Source organism: Mytilus galloprovincialis, chromosome 1 (genome assembly GCF_965363235.1).
Source record: "Mytilus galloprovincialis chromosome 1, xbMytGall1.hap1.1, whole genome shotgun sequence".
Classification (NCBI taxonomy): domain Eukaryota; kingdom Metazoa; phylum Mollusca; class Bivalvia; order Mytilida; family Mytilidae; genus Mytilus; species Mytilus galloprovincialis.
The window spans coordinates 23235671-23254611 of record NC_134838.1 but is presented as its reverse complement, the minus strand read 5'-3'; the positions used below and the strand labels follow the sequence as shown (position 1 = coordinate 23254611).

At 30.4% G+C, this 18941-nt stretch overlaps 2 protein-coding genes across 3 annotated transcripts in view; one reads left to right on the top strand and one right to left on the bottom strand.

Annotated features, from left to right (window-relative positions):
* Positions 1-2114, bottom strand: part of LOC143069767 (DNA ligase 4-like) — a 28906-nt gene extending 26792 nt beyond the window's left edge. The window contains exons 1-2 of one of the 2 annotated variants that reach the window (XM_076244541.1): positions 1771-2114; positions 898-975 (exon numbers count right to left, since the gene is read on the bottom strand). In XM_076244541.1, the coding sequence (XP_076100656.1) occupies positions 898-975; positions 1771-1986 (294 nt within the window). In that variant the 5' untranslated portion in view covers positions 1987-2114. The remainder of the gene's footprint in view (positions 1-897; positions 976-1770) is intronic. The other variant, XM_076244549.1, reaches the window with a different exon arrangement.
* A 91-nt stretch (positions 2115-2205) lies between these two features.
* LOC143069779 (CXXC motif containing zinc binding protein-like) lies at positions 2206-12141 on the top strand. Its single transcript, XM_076244561.1, has 7 exons — positions 2206-2339; positions 6673-6756; positions 9246-9302; positions 10490-10571; positions 11210-11319; positions 11757-11822; positions 12046-12141. Exons 1-7 carry the CDS (start codon positions 2334-2336, stop codon positions 12124-12126), a joined length of 486 nt encoding a protein of 161 aa, XP_076100676.1. The 5' UTR covers positions 2206-2333; the 3' UTR covers positions 12127-12141.
* Positions 12142-18941: the final 6800 nt, after the last annotated feature.

The following is an 18941-nucleotide window of genomic DNA, read 5'->3' as shown; positions in this document are numbered from 1 at the left end:
ACGGGTTCAAACAGAAAGATTTGAAAGCAGAGAAAACTGTGTATCTTATAATCAGCATGACTTTATCAGATGACAATACTAATACTAAAATAAGGCTTGCACATAGTTATATACTTTAATTCAGTCACGGACCCGCGATATACGGGTGTGTTCTAGTATATATATATATATATATATATATATATATATATATATATATATATATATATATATATATATATATATATATATATATATATATATATAAGTCTGAAAATTACACCAAACAGTGTTAGAGTTAGATTTTCTGCTGACCAATTTTTGTCCTTCCCTCAACGGGATTCAAACTCACACCTTTGATACACTACACCACCAATCGCTGTATATATACAACTCGTCTAAACAACAACCCAACAATGTTAGTTCTGTAAATTTGCTTTCGCAAATGTTTTGTTCTTCCCTCTGTGACTATATATATATATTATATGTAGTACATGCCTTCTGTCTATTTACCGTTAAATTTTGTAAATGTCATGAATGGTATCCTGTACATGTGTATTCATTATTATTCATTGGATACTAACTTTTATGGATTCTGTATGTATATTTATAAGTGAACCCCTATTTTTAATAGCTATACAAGGAATAAAAGAGAGCCATATCTCTTGCATGTAAAAGACACCATTGTAGATTTCGAAAAAGAGCAGGCTAATGCCGCTAAAAGGCAGCACTCCCTGACTTACAAAATGGAAATGGATTAATATAAGTTGCAATAACTGTTTCCCAATCCCCTATAAATAAATATGTTTAAACTAACAGAGCAGGTCTTTGTTGTGTATATATCATATTATGGCTTTTGAATATTTCAATTTGTTTTATATCAAACATGCTTTGGTACTGCATTTCTAATCTATTTACCTCTTTAATGCCATAGGCTAATCTTTCTTTTTCAAGATGTGGGATCAAAAGTCTCATTGCTGAATAAAAAGAATCACTCTGAAATAAATACAAACTATATGAAAACATATTATAGCATAAATTTGTATCATTAGACATATCACAACTGTGACCATATACTATAAATTCAGAAATTATTGTGAGGTTCTTATTTATATAAATAATTCAACCCAGTGAGTCTCACAATGATAACTAGCATTCTGATAATCCCCTACAATTTGTATGCAAATTTTCCTGAAAATATAATAATTGATCGTGCATATTTATTCCTTAGATTTGTATTCACTTTGCAATGTTATGATGTGTTATGATGTGTTATTAACAAAATCCCCAAATTAATGAAATATTTCAGTTTTCGTTCCCGATCCCATGACATTTTAATATAAAACTGGATGCAAGTATCTGTAGGCTACAATAGCTAGCCTATTTTGCTACTTGTCTCTACATGAGGGTGTGCACAGAAACTATAGTCAAAATGCCAGGTCTCATTGGGGTCTAAGCAGTATGGGGAATTGGTCGATTTTTTTTTACACCATGACTATAGCATTTGTTGCATGAACAATTATGTCAAAATATAATTTTTTGTGAATAAAGCTATTTTTCATTTTATTTAAACTTGACACGTGAAAGTTAAAGAATTAAGTGTGAAAACGGGAAACAAAGTCCTGCTGGACACGGGAAATTAAATGCACTATTATGGCAACTAGAAGCAGGATACAACATTCTTACTAAACAATAAGCGGGATCGGAGATCAGACCCCCATTGAGACCTCTGTCAAAGTGTCTGAGGTGACACCTTAAACAGTTAAATGATATTGTTTGAACTTTTGTTACGTTTTCTGTAATGCTCACTGTTTTCTTATCATCTTTGTGCAGTTGATTATGGTAATCTCTCCATTTATCAATAAATTCTTTCATTATTCTCTTCTTTCTATCATTTCCTTGAGTTTTTGATATCTTTTCTAGCAGACCACATAGTTCTGCAAAAAACACTTTCGATGCTACTGACGGACCATCATCACTGGCATCTTCATTTTCCTGGTGATCCATTTGTTGAGAAGTTTTTGATCTCGAATTTAGCTTCTCCTTTTAAAAAAGCTGGGTATTTTGGACTACTAAAAGTTTTGTTGTTTCAGCATTTTAATTTTTGATTATTTTCAGAGTATAATTTCCTATCTCACTACAGGAGAGTTCTTTTGGGAAGGGAGAATTAAATTTTCTTTTTATAGTCTAAACATTATGAAAGGGTTTGTTTACACAAAAAGCTTAGGAATGTTAAAGGAAATATATATTTTGAATCAATGATATTCGTAATGTAAATTTCAATAATTTAAAAAATCTATTTATTTACGTATCTTTTTGAACAGAAAGTAGATTATTCTGGAACTATCCCCAAAATGGTGGTAAGCATACTTTCACTTTGATGAGAATAATAAATCTTACTCTCATATTATCGCTATATTAGTACATATGATATGTACAAGAAACGTCAGATAGTCGACACGGACTGCCATATTCTAATATAATATTTATCTTCACGAGTACCAGTTGAAGAATTCTCAACTTGAACATGGATTTGTATTTCTCACCATATTATGCATAAATCCTTGGATTGCCAAGGACGTATAGATCCTTGGTTAATATTCTTTTTTGTTCAAAGTTATCAGTGCTGGCGAATGTCTCTGAATACATACTATACAGTCGGAACATAAACCTTCATTGAAATTAGCTGTGTAAGGCAGCAACCATTTGATTCTCTGGGGGGCTATGGATTTTTTTGGAAAAAAAAGTTTGTTTCCAGTTGTGGGAGAAAAAAATATTTTGTTTCTGATCCTGAGGAAAAAAAATTGTTTGTTTCACCCTCAGCTGCCACTATATGTAATGCTAAAATTGAAAGAAAAAATTGTTTTCGACTTCTCGCCAAAAAAATAGATTGTTTTTCGCCAGGCGAAAGAAAAGGTTTGTCCAGAAAAAAAATCCATAGCCCCCCCCCAAAAAAAAAATCAAATGGCTGCTGCCTAACTGTAGCTAAAATAATTAGTCTTAGTTCCTTCACAGGGGCCCGTATCGTGTCGTTGTTTCATATGTTTTCGTATGTCATATATTTTTGTATCAACCACATTTCATTGGTTTCCACTGCACAAGCGTACATTGTGGTGTGTTTTTCGTTTTATATAGTTGAAACAACAACAACACTACAACTTGACAAATGTATGACATATTCAAAGTCGCGTTTAAAGACGTAAGAACTAATTAAATTTAATTTACCTGTTCAGCCATTTTTATTTAATGTCAAAAATATGCATCACTAGAATAGTTGTTGAGAAAAATTCTGAGGGGTAACATGAAGTATAGACATATTTTCTGCCTTTTAGACACCAGATCTACAAGACATGTGACTGTCATGTGGTGTTTTGGTCATTTTTGTCGAGCCTTCGACTTTAGTTGAAAAAGCGAGACTAAGCGATCCTACATTCCGTCGTCGGCGGCGGCGGCGGCGTCCACAAATATTCAATCTGTGGTTAAAGTTTTTTTAAATTTTAATAACTTTCTTAAACTATACTGAATTTCTTCCAAACTTGGACAGAAGCTTGTTTATGATCATAAGAAAGTATCCAGAAGTAAATTTTGTAAAAATAAAATTCCATTTTTTCCGTATTTTACTTATAAATGGACTTAGTTTTTCTGCGAGGAAACATTACATTCACTCTGTGGTTAAAGTTTTTAAAATTTTAATAACTTTCATAAACTATCCTTGATTTGTACCAAACTTGGACAGAAGCTTGTTTATGATCATAAGATAGTATCAAGAAGAAAATTTTGCAAAAATAAATTTCCACTTTTCCGTATTTTACTTATAAATGGACTTAGTTTTTCTGTGAGGAAACATTACATTCACTCTGTGGTTAAAGTTTTTAAAATTTTAATAACTTTCATAAACTATCCTTGATTTGTACCAAACTTGGACAGAAGCTTGTTTATGATCATAAGATAGTATCAAGAAGAAAATTTTGTAAAAATAAAATTCACTTTTTCCATATTTTACTTATAAATGGACTTAGTTTTTCTTCCAGTTAACATTACATACAGTCTGCAGTTAAAGTTTATAAAACATTTATTAGATTCATAAACTATCCTGGATTTTTTTACCAAACTTGGAAGCTTCTTTCAATCAAAAGACAGTATCGAGAGGGAAATTTTTATTGATGTTTTTCCTCATTTTTGTTGAGTCTGCGATTAACAGCAAAAGTAGGCGAGACACTGGGTTCCGTGGAACCCTTACGAATTTTTATTACAAACCAGCACGTTAAAATTATCATGGTTCTTATATATATATATATATATATATAAAATGGTTGTTCAAAATCCATTTATTCAATATTCTATTGACAATTTTTATAATACAACTTTGATACATCATGTACATAGACATGATAGAGATGAAAACAGTCTTAAATTTTTACATTTAATCCCAAATTTTGAAAACTGCATTTTAATGTCCTTTGCAGAAAACCAGTGTAAATCGGAAATAAATCACAATGTTACAATTTTCAACACATGAAACAGCAACTTAAAACTATTTACTAGTTATTTTTAGTACTAATAAGTATTTACAGTGAGTTGACTGTTAGTGTTGCTCTCCACCAATTGCAACTCATTCAAAATTTTGACCATATTGCAATTTGTTTTATTAAACCAAATTGTTCAACTGGTCAGAATATTGAACAAATTGTTCAGTCAAAATGTGAAAGTGCAAGGTGATAAAATAAAATATACTTACAATCCTATAAGACTTTAACTCCACTATAATGATGCTGTGACAAAATTAGTTTATCAGTTTGTATAGTTATATTATAGTCATTTCCATGCTGAAGAGGAACTGTTTATTTTGAATTGCTATAAAATTGTCCAAACTAAGCTTTCATATAGTTTTTCTTTCTTAAAGTATTTTATATTTATAAGAATCAGATATCATTTTAAATAAAACATCATATATTCAGTAAAATATGTGTGAAATAACAATATGCTATTGATAAGTTTTCAGGGGAGATAACCTAAAATATTATTCTTTTGAATAAAGACTTTTTGAAAGAAAAGTTATTATCTCCCCCATGGAAACTTCCTACAAACATATATTTCAATTTTACACATATTTTACTGAATATGAAATGTTTTAATTCACATAATGTCTGATTCTTATAAATAAAGAATACTTTTAGAAAGAAAAACCATATGAAAGCTTAGTTTGGACAATTTAATAGCAATTCAAAATAAACAGTTCCCCTTCAGCATGGAAATGAATATAATATAACTATACAAACTGATAAACTAATTTTGTCACAACATCATTAAATTGGAGTTAAAGTCTTATAGGATTGTAAGTATGTTTTATTTTATCACCTTGCACTTTCATGACTTGGCTGTGGTTTTCTACAGCAGTTGGTTCAAATTTCTGACCAGTTGAACAATTTGATTTTATAAAACAAATTGCAATTTGGTCAAAATTTTGAATGAGTTGCAATTGGTGGAGAGCAACACTAACAGTCAACTCACTGTAATAACTTTTTTATGATTCAAGCAATCACCTGGTATGAGAACGAAGACTTTAGAAAATGCTCATTTCCAGACTTTAAAGTCATTTCCTGTTCGTGTACTGATCCAATTTTTAATTCATACGAAAACATATGACGCTTTTCTTTAACATACGAAAATCGCAAAGTAATAGGAAACAATAACAAATCGTAGTAAGCCTTGACAAAAAATCTAGAAACCTAAAAACATTCGACAGAACATGCATTGAAAATTTTAGTAAAGATCTGAATAAAAATTCAACAGTGAAAACTGTAAGAAGTGAAAATTGTTATTAGTATCAAAACACATCGCACGATGATAGATGTTTTGGGGCGGAAATCCAAAACATCTATGATACCCGCCCCTGTGGTTCCTTATGATATTTTTTTGACTATTTACAAATATATAGTCAAAAAATATTATAACATGGGGGAGGGTTGAGATGTCAAAAAAAATGTTTAACCCTGCCACATTTTTGCGCCTGTCCCAAGTCAGGAGCCTCTATCCTTTGTAAGTCTTGTATGCATTGAAGACCTATTGGTAACCTTCTGCTGTTGTCTGTTCTATGTTTGGGTTGTTGTCTCTGTGACACATTCCCCTTTTCCATTCCATTCACACGGCAATTAGCTTCCAATAACATATATCTAAGCTTATTTTAATAAAAAAAAAATCACACTTTTCCAAACTTGGTGATATCATGAATATAGGAATACTGTTGAAAACAGATTTAAGTAGAAGGTAAAATGTTAATAACAAGTTAAAATAGAAGGTAAAGTGTTGATAAGTTAATCATGAATCACTCTAAACCGATTCTGTGTATCTCAGGTTGAAATTTTCATATTTTCATATGTTTTAATAGATATATATTGAATTTGGTTTCAAAGTTCAGGAATATTTGATATTTTATTATTTAAATTTTTTTAATGACGTTTATTTTTTTCTTCAAATCTTTAGCATACAACAAGTAAAATTATCAACAGAGATTATTTCCTTGGACATCAGGAGTGTCCTATATATATTGGCTTGATGCCTCCTTACCAATATATGTTTGAGAAGGCTGATATGTCCAAAAGATAGAAAAATCATTTGAAAAGGATATAACTCTCAAAGTTCCAAGTGAAATAATCATAAATGTAAATCGAAATGTTTTATTTTTCTGTATAGAAAATTGGCCTCCAGTTTAAAGCAGATTTAGAAAACATAACAAACTTGAAGCCTGATGGAGAAGATTTCAGATGGTACCTACGGGTAAGTCCTTATTGGCTCACCTCATTAATTACTCTATCTAGGAGTTATTGCCTTTGAATAATGATTTCAACTCCCACTCTTTTGTTTTTTGGCAATTATCTTGAAAAAAATTGAGTTGTTGCCCTTTGATTACAATTTTTATCAAAAGTCTATCTTCTAAATGCAGTTTGATTCTGTTATTACACACTTTTTTCAAGAAATCACTTTCCTTAAAGCATGTTAAGTTGAAAGTTGAAAGTGATATATTGACGTTTTAACCAATTTTTAGTGAAATAAAACTTCTGGTGTCAAAAGTATTTAGCTTAAGAACAAATTTAATGTAATTAAAAGATTTGAAAAACTTGAAGATTAAACACATAACACACCACACAGATAGATTTGCTCTTTCCCCTAGCAATGTGATGTCAAAAAAAAAAGTCCCTTTTAAGGGAGACAACTAAACAAGGGATCTCTAATTACATGGTCTATTACAAGTATTGGCAAACAGACTATTAAATGTAGCTGTTATCTTCATAACTATAATAGAAATGACTAACTTTAAACCTAAAAAAAATTCATTAACATAGGATTGACAAACACAAAATGAACCTTTGTACAACAAAAAATGTGAGTTAACTTTCATAGAAGATATTTCCCTTAAATGACATTTTTTTTTAAACCAATAATATCATTACCGTATATCCAGAAAACTAGCATTGATAAACACTGAGGCGGTAAACAGCAATTACAAAATCAAAGAAATCATATAACACAGTTAATTTCCATTTATATAAGACCACAAACATTTTTTGAGGTTCGTATAATGGTATGATGTAGTTGTCTGCGTCTTCAGAAGCCACATTTGGTTTCTGGAAAAATAACTTTAGTTTAAGTGCATGGATCTCTATGAAATTTTACTAGAAGGTTCAATACCACAAAAGGGAAGGCTGGGATTGAGTTTGGGGGTAATTGTCCCAAACATGCATGAATAAGGGATTAAAAACAAGCATTTTTCTAGTATCCAGACAATAACTAGTTGTACCAACAGTTTAGGAATTAGAGTCCAAAAAGGGGCCAAAAACAAGATTTTTTGTAGTTACGGACAATAATTTGTGTATAAGTGTATGGATCTCTTTAAAATTGTACTACAAGGTTCCAAATTGAAGGCTTGGATTGAGTTTGGGGGAGTTTGCTCGAAAAGAGGGTGCAGGGTCAAAAAGTTTTGGGGGAATTTTTTTTCAACAATTTATTGGAGGGGTTCAAATTATTTTTTTTCAAAATGTTTCAAGTTTCAAATTTTTGGAAAAGTTTTAAGATGAAATGTTCAACTGCACATTATTGCACAACAGAATTTAAGATCTTTGACCATATTTATTTTGTGTCAGTAACCTACATGTATATTATGTCAAAATTTGATAGCAATCCAAATTCAGACTGTATAAAGCTTGAATATTGTGTCCAAATTTGACCCAACTGTTCAGGGTTCGACCTCTGCGGTCATATCAGGCTGCGCTCAGCAAAGAATTATATTTTTAAATGTTTTGGCCATTAACTTGAAAATTATACATTAGAGAAAAGAGCTTTGAAAAGCAATGTAATCATGATGAGCAAGACAAGATATACTCTTAGGTAGATTTGACTGAAATGATAAATCCCTGTTTGAAAATCTAATGTATATTGGTTTTATTTCTACTCCTATGCATTGTGATTAGTTAAAAAAATCTCCAAACAATAATGTGATGTTCTATTTATTTTGTGGTTCAAGCAATAAAATTACCTTTAGTCCTTTTATTTTATGCTTATGTTAACAGTAAAACATTCAGCAAAAAAGATCTACAAAGGTCAAACTTAGTCTAAATTCGAAGCAATTTGCAAAAAAAATTTGATGGCATTTTGTTTTCAGAATTTACCTATATATAGACCATTTTCACACCAGGTCAATTTCTATGCATATGCATATTTCTTTAAAAAACAACTTTAACAGTGTTGATATCATAGACTTTCTGTCATGTTTTGGTCAATTTTTTTTGTGCTTGTTAATTTTTTGTTTAGTTTTCAAATATTGAATAGATAATTATAAGTTTTTATTTCAATTGTTAATTTTTATTCTGATGATTGATGCATCATTAGCATGGACAGGAATTATTTCTCACACAATTATTTTTGAAATGACTGTAGTATTGTAAATTCATTAATAAATTCATTTTTTGGTGCAAATCCTTTGTTGAAAATTTGAAATTGAATTGATGCAAATCAAAAATCACTACAGAAACTATGAATTTGAGTTTTTATTATGGAAGTTTTTGTATTTTAAATAATATAGACATCACAATGCAATGAGGAATATTTCCCTATATGTGACTGCTTCATTAGCTCTTTAATCCTGAAACTAACATCGTAGGTTCTCTGGATTTTCAAAGATTCTTTTCCTCTTCTTTGTTGTCACACATGGTTTTGTGAATTCATACAAATATGGCATTATAATGAAATGTATTTTTTATTATTTATAGCTGAAGTGCATTAGTTGTGGTGAAGAAACTCACGAGTTCCAGTATTTGACATTAACGGTATATTAGTAGGAGTTTTTGTAAAAAAAAGATATTACATTGGTTTCAGGGGAACAGGTGAACCACAAATTTAAAGTTCAACGAATGACAAATTTTATATAGGCTCTTCGGCTGTTGTCTGCTCTATGTTCGGGTTGTTGTCCCTTAAACACATTCCCAATTTCCTTCTCAATTTTATCTTATCAAACTTCGACAAAACAATAATGGCATAAAATCAAATACAGACTAATGAGCAAGTTTTCTACTATCCACGAAAATTGATACTCACGAAAATAAATGAATTCACAGTAGCAAAGATTTAAGTTCACAATATGAACATTTTAGGACAACTCTTCTTTTTGGTTATAGTCTTAAATCTTTCATCAAAAATTTTGGAATTAAAAAAAGAGGCAGGGAAGGACCTATTTCAGGATGTTGGTATCGTGTGTTTATAAGCTGGGGATTTCTGGATTGATCCTTTCTGGATCTGGGATTACTTTTTTACAATATCAGGATTTCAATTTCTTTAAATTCGGGGCCTCAGGATTTCGGGACCAGGACCCCTCTGACCCCCTCAAAAAACGATTATAGATAAATAGTTGAAATGTGGAATAACATCTATATCAGGTATATAATCAAGTGGCTTATCTCCCTTTGAAGAAGATATTTTAACAGAACCTTTATCTGATTGCTTCTGTGTTTTATCTCACATATATATCTAGAACACACTGTTGTTACTTTTCTATTGAACTATTTAGGTATGTTTCAACAGGTATGTGAAAGAAATTGTATTTGTTGTTCTAAATTTTCCATAATTACTTTGTGGAAACATGATGCATGGCATTGGGAAATTGATTAAGATTAGTGTTATCAAATTAAGAGTCAAACTTATGGTTGTTTTAACATCTCAGTTGTTGCACTGAAAAAACTTTAAAATTTATTTTATTTTAAGAAATGACAGCTTCAAATTTATGATATGGAGCAACACATGTTTTAAATGTCCAAATAACAAAAGAATTCTGTTTGTTGTGTTAGATCTTCCTTGATCTATTATCCTTTTGAAAAAACTATATCTTCATTTGTTACCTAAGCCAAATATTTCAATAGACAAGGTAAAATTTATTCGTAAACAATAATGCAAATTGATTTTAGTGATTAATTAGGAATATGCGGTTAAACAAATAATGAAGTTATTTTTATATTTTTAGGAAAATTCTCCATTGAAAGGAGGAAGAGGTCATGCCAGTTTGGTGATAAAATGTAAACTTTGTAGCCGAGAAAACTCAATAGGTATTACAATGAATAATGAGAGAAAAGGTGTTAAATATTTATCAGGAAATGAAAAGGAAATATCATTCATCAAGGACTTAACTGTCTTTGTCATGGATGTCATTAAATACATGTATCTCGTTGAACAAAAATGAAGTCATACTAAAAATAAACTTAAATTATTTGCAATCAAATTTCCTTTGATTGACAATAGGTAAATCCAATATTAATTTAGTTATGATGTTAGTATTCACTTTTATTTTAATACTTTTTGTAAAAAATAAAAATCAGTAAAGCTAAATTGATGTGATCATATTTATAAATTAATTGTTTCCAAATTTTGAATAACTTAGATTATTAACGATTTTCTACCTCAGGAGTAGTTTACCGTGGCTGTTTACGAAAAATAAAAAACAACATAATTTTGGGTCGTTTATGCTCATTTAAACTTAGTACTTTTTTGTCCTTTTAACTTTTTTTATTCAAAAGTAACTGCTAAGTCATTTGTAGGTGAAACACTTTGTCTGGCACAGTAGATTGTAAGCCTAGTATCTTTGATGATGTCTTTTTTCCTATATTAAATGACTGAAATAGTATGAAAAATGTTCTAGACATGTTATTATATGTATGAGAATATAGACAACTTTCTTCTCATTTAGATATTTTAAAAGATACAATAAAGCCATACACCGCTGATGATTCTGGACATCTTAAGACCATGGTTGTGTTTGATTGCAGAGGAGTAGAACCCATAGAGTTTTCCCCTAGGGTAAATGTATATTCTTTTTTCTATGGGTCAACATATATCAATTATTGTTAAGCATGATAAGTTAGGGGATATGCTGAAAACTGTCATTAATGACTTGGAATAGTATTTACAAAGCTTTTATGTGCTCTCATGTATAAAATGTTTAAAAATTGTTATCCTGGTATACTGAAATTTAGGGAGATGTCTTATGATTGCCAATAAGAAAACTATCACAAGAGTCCAAATGATGTGGCTGTATTGTTAGCAACTTTAGGTCAACATACAGCCTACAACTATCAATATGTCCTTTGTTTCATGAGCATGAATAAAAAACATATTTCTTATTTTTATCTCAGCAATCTTAGGTTATCAAGCCACTGGAATGTTATTCTTATTATAGCTTTGTAGCATATTAGCCAAATATATGTTTTCTGATTGTAAAGTTTTCTTTTTCTAAGGTTGGATTTGTTGCTGAAGGTGCAGAAAGTGGAACCAACTTTCCTGAAGTAGAATTAACAGAAGGGGTAGGTTTCAATTTTTACTTTTAAATAAAATTCTTCTTATTTTTCTTACTTTTTCCTTGGCAATGCATTAAAAAAAACATCCCAGAAACCCCATCAATTCATTATGTATTTTTATAATTTAAAAGCAAACTTACAAAACTTCTGATAGAATATTTATAATTCTTGTTATTCCTACTAATCTGTTTGAACAAATTGACATTATTTTCTTCACATTGTATTTTAGGAATGGTGTGATTATGATGAGAAGGCGTCTGTCCCTGTGGGAGTTAGTGAACTTGGACATAAATTTATCACAGTCAAATAAATTTGAAACAGTCAACTCTATGGAATTTTGCTAGTTATGGTGTATTTCTAATGGGGAATTTTAGTGTGGCATTATTTTTACAAGTCATGTCTTTTTGGACATACTGTATATGGTCAAGATTGAGTAATGAATTAGTAACACTTGAAAAGTTGTCTACTTTATAGACAGTATTTTAATGAAAACACTGGCATACAGTTGATGATATATGGTTTAAGGATGAACATTTCACCTAAAAACCTTTTGAAATAGACTTTTTTATCATAAGTTTATTACATATCTGGAAAAAAAACTGTCAATGAAAAAAAATACCTGATCGCAGTAACAAGATAATGTATAATGTTATCTCTTCCTTACTAAATTGAATTACCACTTCTAGTTCTATGTTTTGATCTGTTTATTGTACATGTATTCTGCTACATAATAGTTGCTCTATTTGATATAAAATTTATAGATAGGTGTCCGATTTAAATGGTCTTTTCACAAAATAAAGGTCGAAATGTATTCTCAGAATCCCATTAAAGAAAAGGAACATGAATTGGGAAGAATAAAAAATCTCATTTAAAAAGTCATACCATGCAATTGACTTGATAGAAATAGGAAGTTAGGGTTATAAGAAGCCAAAAAATATCTAAACTGAATCATCTTTTGAAAGTTAAAGCCTGCAAATTTTGTGTAGATGACCATCTTTCATGATTATATTTAATGGCATAGTCAAACAAAAATATCAAAGTTCCATGAAACTAATTTGTAATGCTAAAACACTGATAAGCACTAGATTGATTTGATCCAGATGTTTTGATAAAAACTCTGACAAATTGTCACAGGATTTTATCAATGATAGATAGAAAAATTATCTAAGAGAACATTTGCTTCTGGAAAACTAAAAATTCATTAGTGGCAGTTATTTTACAGAGTTTGCACAATGCAATTTTTGTTATGACTAAATGAAATTGCTTAAAAAAATGTGAAAACAATTCACAATTGTTCATTCAAAAGCCTAAAATGATGCATCTGTAGTGAAGTTTATATCATCAATGTTTCTATTGCATTTAGTCACCTTTTTTTAAGAAAAGTGACTTCTTTTAACTGATTATCACATTTCCAGATAACTTGGTATATAAGCTTTGGATTTCAAATATTTTGACCATGAGCATCACTGAAGAGACATGTATTGTCGAAATGTGCATCTGGTGCAGGAAAATTGGTACCATTAATGTTATTGGTATAAATGATTCTGATGACATCTAGGATAGAATTTCACCTAGTGACTTTCTATTCAACTGACTTTGTACTTATACTTGTATTATTCCAGTAAGCTTTACAGTTTTTCTATTAAAGCATGCAAAACAAACAATTGATTAACTTGCTTGCTTTATTTGTTTGGATCTTTGTAAACAATAGGTAGGTAGTCTATTTTAGTCTGTTTACTATTTACTGGAATATGATTGAACAATAAACATCAAATTAATTTCATGTCAATTCTTATTGTCCAATCAAATCCCAGTATATATAAAAACAGACAGAAACTCCGCCTACCTATTGTTTGCAAACAACCAAGCAAACATAGCAAGCAAGTTGATCAATGTTTTGTTTTGCATGCTTTTAAAGAAGAACTGTAAATAGAAAGCTGTATTCTTACTTCCTGCTTCATGATTTATTATACTCCACAATATTAAGTTTGATCTGGTGTTATAAATGATGTCATAACTATTTTAGGCTATCAAAGCAAGCAACATCACATTGAATCAAATATAAGTATTCAAGTTGACCTTAGATGAATTTGGTTAGATTTTTTTATATCCCTCTTGGTATAGCTCTTCATGTGGCTTTTTATGCATCATTGGCTTAAAATGTTTGGGTGGTTTGAGTATTCCTGATGAAGGTACATCCAGGAAAGGTCTTCTGAGGCTAGGCTAGAAGTTTAGAAAGTGATTTCTTGTCTTTAGCTTTTGCTAATGTGCGTAGTCTTTATGCCTTTTTGTATTTCTTTGTTGACATATTTGGTTGTTTTTAAAATGATTAAGATTATAACACAAAGTTGACTGCTATAACTCCATTTTGACCTTTTTACGTATTAAGGTGGTACCTAACACTACAGGGAGATAACTCTGTAAAGTCAGCGAAACGTTTTAATGACGTTGTGTTGTAAAAGGAATATTAAGCTTCTCAATGATCAAAATTGGTGTTTGTCAAACTGCTATATAACCAGTGTAATTTTTCTGACACAACGGTTGGTTCAAAATTTTTGAAATTTTTATATCTCTGTAAAAGGGTCATAATAAATACTTTGACAAACTTTATGAAAATTAAACGTGCCAAATTAATTTTAGTGAAAGTGTTGGGTACCACCTTAAGTCTGTTTGTTTTGTTCACACATTGTTGTCAATATAAAGGAATTTTATGCACTGAGGTCATCCCCAGATCACCCCTGGTTTTTGGTGGTGTTCGTGTTGCTTAATCTTTAGTTTTCTATGTTGTGTTTTCTGTACTATTATTTGTTTGTTTGTCTTTTTATTTTTAGCCATGGTGTTGTCAGTTTATTTTCAATCTATGAGTTTGACTGTCCCTCTGGTATCTTTCGTCCCTCTTTTATGCAGATGTCATACAAGTGAGAAGCTTAGCTAGCTATAAAACCAGGTTCAATCCTCCTTTTTCTACATCAGAAAATGCCTATTCCAAAATGTAAGGAATATGACAGTTGTTATTCATTCGTTTGGTGTGTTTGAGCTTAATTTTGATTTTGTCATTTAATTACAGACTTTCTGTTTTGAATTTTCCTCGGAGTTCCGTATTTTTTTTATTTTGCCTTTTTATCAAACACTCAGTCTTGGTCATCACTTAAAATAGGTTGATAAAAAAATATTGTATAAAGATAAGGAGATATGGTATGATTGCCAATGAGACAACTTACCACCATAGTTCAAATGATATGTCCATCTCACATTGTAAATTTTTACAACATCTCCTCTGAGGTTAATAATCCTTAATGTAGCTATTTCTGTTCTTGTCAATTGACCCAAATTGAACATAAAGACAAGAACACAGGGATAAGATGTATCAATCTGACCAGACAAAAATGTTCGGATTGTCAAGATGCACCCACCTTCAATTTCCATCAAAATGATTATATGTCTCATATAAGATTACATAAATTTGTTTAATTAAATCAACACTTTTGGTAAATTTAGTTGTTTCTGTCTGTGATCAGCTTAGCTATAGAGAATCAACCAATCTGGTTATATTACCGAAACCGTTGGATGCGTCCTCTGACGAACTGAGACTGCTTTACTTCCTCATGTTACAGTAGTCTTTGATAGGCGGATATATTATTAAACAACGATTCGTAATCAATTTTGGGTCTTTAAAACTTGGTTGGATCCAGTCTAATAATCTAATAGATAATTGCTGCCAAAGTGAATCTCAAATCCTAACCAAATGAAAATGTTCTGTACTTATTTTCTACAACTTGTGGTCAAATTTTGACAAGCAGTTACTATTTAGTTATTAATGAATACAAAACGAAACAATAGAGACGAAGAAACATTCTGAAGTACCGAATTAAGGGACCATCAGATATTATAAAATTATGGAAAATAGAAAGCCAAGAACAATTTTAATGATAAACATAAATATACAAACACCGGATGAATGCATCAAAGTGAATAATGAATGGTTCTTTTTAAAAAGCTGTTACTCACGACATGCTTGTCATCGATTTATGACTTAAACAGCGGCTTACTACTGTTGCCTTTATTTAGAAAAAATAGAATTTTCAGAAATACAAAATTGTAAAAACCTAATGATAAAAGATATTCCTGAATGATGTCACTATACTTAAGTTTAATTTCGGATATTTAAATTGTGCAATATGATTTTTATTTATTGAATTTTGTACGCCTTACAGTGGTCGAGTTCATACTAGTTTCTAGATACGAGGGACAATATTCCCCAATATTCATGCAATAACCCTTTTATTGTATAGCAATATAATATTTGAAAGTAAAAATTGGTTTAAACTAAGATTTAAACGTTGATGACGTCATGAATTTTGAAGATTTATTGCACGCTAACTTTTGGTTACGTTCTGTGGGAAATATTATATTGCTATACAATAATAACTGTTATAGTATTTACATTTTTAACCAATACAAATTTCATATTAAATTGGGATTTTTTTTCTATTTGAAATTACCTTATTTAGTTTGTTTTTACTTTTTGGAATTAGATAAGAAATACATTTATCAAACAATTTCTCAATCAACACAACATTTCTTTCGGTAACTATACTGATAAAAAAAAGTTATTTTGAAATCCCAGTTATGTTTGTTAACTATAATTTCAGGTCAATTGAAAAGAATAGGAAACAGGCATATTATATATGACTTCATCGTGAATACATCTCGTGCGTGAACAATTAGTAGTTGTCTTCACAAATGCGTTTTTTAACGGAAATCTGCTTCTTTTTAAAAAGTAAAATATTGAACTCGCCTTTTAATATGAAAATTCGAATATATATTTCTAAAAGCATAACCATTCAACATCATGTCTGTTCAGAATTTCCACGATAACAACGATAACTTTATCTGAATGAAGTGGACTTTGACTGCTGTACCCCTAGTTTGGACATTTTTGTCTGTTATGTCTGTTTGTTTTGGTTACACATTGTTGTCAACATAGAGACATTTTACGCTACTATCATAGAAATAAGAAGATTACCTAGCTATAAAACATGGTTTATTCCACCATTTTCTACATAAGGAAATACCTGTATCCAGTCTGGAATGTGACAGTTGTTGTTCAGATTGAGTTAAACTCCATTATGAAATCATAAATTCTGATGATTGTCAGATTCTATTTGTCTGGTGTAAAACCTAGTTTTTACGTTTCAATGAAACACATTACTAGTATGTGGTTTTCATTTTATTTCATTTTTTCAAACCGACTAGTGCCCAACAAGATTTTGTGAGGAAATTCGATGTTTGCTATACCATTGTTCATTTCAACGAACTATATGACAATACCACAGTACCGATCGAATTGAAATATTTTCTAGTATTTTGAGAAATGATTTTACTTTGTAGTCACGTATTGTTTGTGAAACATTTAATGTTTTAAAAAGGTCGAATTTTCTGTATAAAGTCAATAATTTTTCTTTAGTTTTTTTCTGACAGGAAACATAACATTCACTCTGTGGTTAAAGTTTTTAAAATTTTAATAATTTTCTTAAACTATCTTGGATTTGTATAAAACTCGAACAGAAGCTTGTTTAAGATCAAATGCTAGTATCTAGAAGGAAGTTTTGTTAAAATTTGTACCTGTTTTCCGTATTTTACTTATAAATGGACTTAGTTTTCCTTCCTGTTAACATTACACACAGTCTGCAGTTAAATATTTTAAAACATTTATTAGATTTATAAACAATCCTGATTTTTACCAAACTTGTACAGATGCTTCTTACAATCAGAAGTTAGTATCACGAAGAATAATTTTATTATTTTTTTTCCTCATTTTTGTTGACCTGCGTTAACAGCAAAAGTAGCCGAGACACTGGATTCCGCGGAACCCTTACGAATATTTCTAGGGTTTTTGTGCCAGGATTTTGTAAGTCTTTTTCGATATTAATTCTACCTTAGGTATTTGTCCGTTCGTCTTTCCGTTCCCTTTGTGTATCATCAAGCTCTTATAAACTTCACCTGCATATGGAATATACATTTCCCAACTTATTCGGTATTCAAGAGCTTGCAGCTCCTACTCAGACTTTGTAAAACGTCACCAATGTCTGAGCAGAAAGTTGATGAACCAGGGGTATGTCAAAGAACGTCTCGTCCTTTTTCTAAAAAAGTTCATCGGAAGGTACCCAGAACTTGTTGATAAATATTCCGTATCAACTTCACAAATAATACACGATGGTCTTGAAGTATAGATTTTGCGTACTGACGTTGTTTATCATCTTAATTACGTGTTATATTATTCTTTTATTTGTCTTTATTAATATTACTTTTACTGTTGTCTGTTTTTAGAGATATCCTTTTGACGTAACTCTGTGCTTATATATCCCATCATACTTTGAACGACAAAATTATTTTATGATGTGACTCTGTACCTATGTATCTTGTCATACTTTGAATGACAAAATTATTTTATGATGTGACTCTGTACCTATGTATCTTGTCATACTTTGAATGACAAAATTATTTTATTCATTAATATTACTTTTACTGTTAACCAACTTTTTTGTGATATACATTTTACGTGACTCTGTACTTATGTATCACGTCATACTTTGAACCACACTATTATTTTATTTATTATTATTACTTTAACTGCTAAGTCAGTGTTTGTTATATCTATTTTGCGTGACTGTATTTGTGCATCCCGTCATACTTTGAACGACAAAATTATTTCATGTCTACCTGTGCGAATTTCAAACGCCCAATTTTACACCAGTACCCATACCCTCCTTCCTTGATGGGTGCATTTTACATAGACAAATATACTCGTATAATATAATCAAAATGAGGATGTTAATTTGATGTATGCCTTTTTGTGCTTCTTCGTTACATTTGTTGTTTTTATAGTGATTAAGATGATAACACAATGTTGACTGCTCTACCCCTATTTTTGACATTTTTACCTATTATGTATGTTTGTTTTGTTCACGCATCGGTGACTATATAATGGAATTTGATGCGACTGTCATACAAGTGAGAGGTTTAGCTAGCTATAAAACCAGGTTCAATCCACCATTTTCTACATTTGAAAATGCCTGTACCAAGTCAGGAATATGACAGTTCTTGTCCATTCGTTTTTGATGC

Coding starts and splice junctions, on each gene's coding strand:
- LOC143069779 (XM_076244561.1), top strand. Junction 9,303..10,489: donor TCCAGTATTTGACATTAACG/GTATATTAGTAG, acceptor TTATATTTTTAG/GAAAATTCTCCATTGAAAGG. Junction 11,320..11,756: donor CCATAGAGTTTTCCCCTAGG/GTAAATGTATAT, acceptor TCTTTTTCTAAG/GTTGGATTTGTTGCTGAAGG.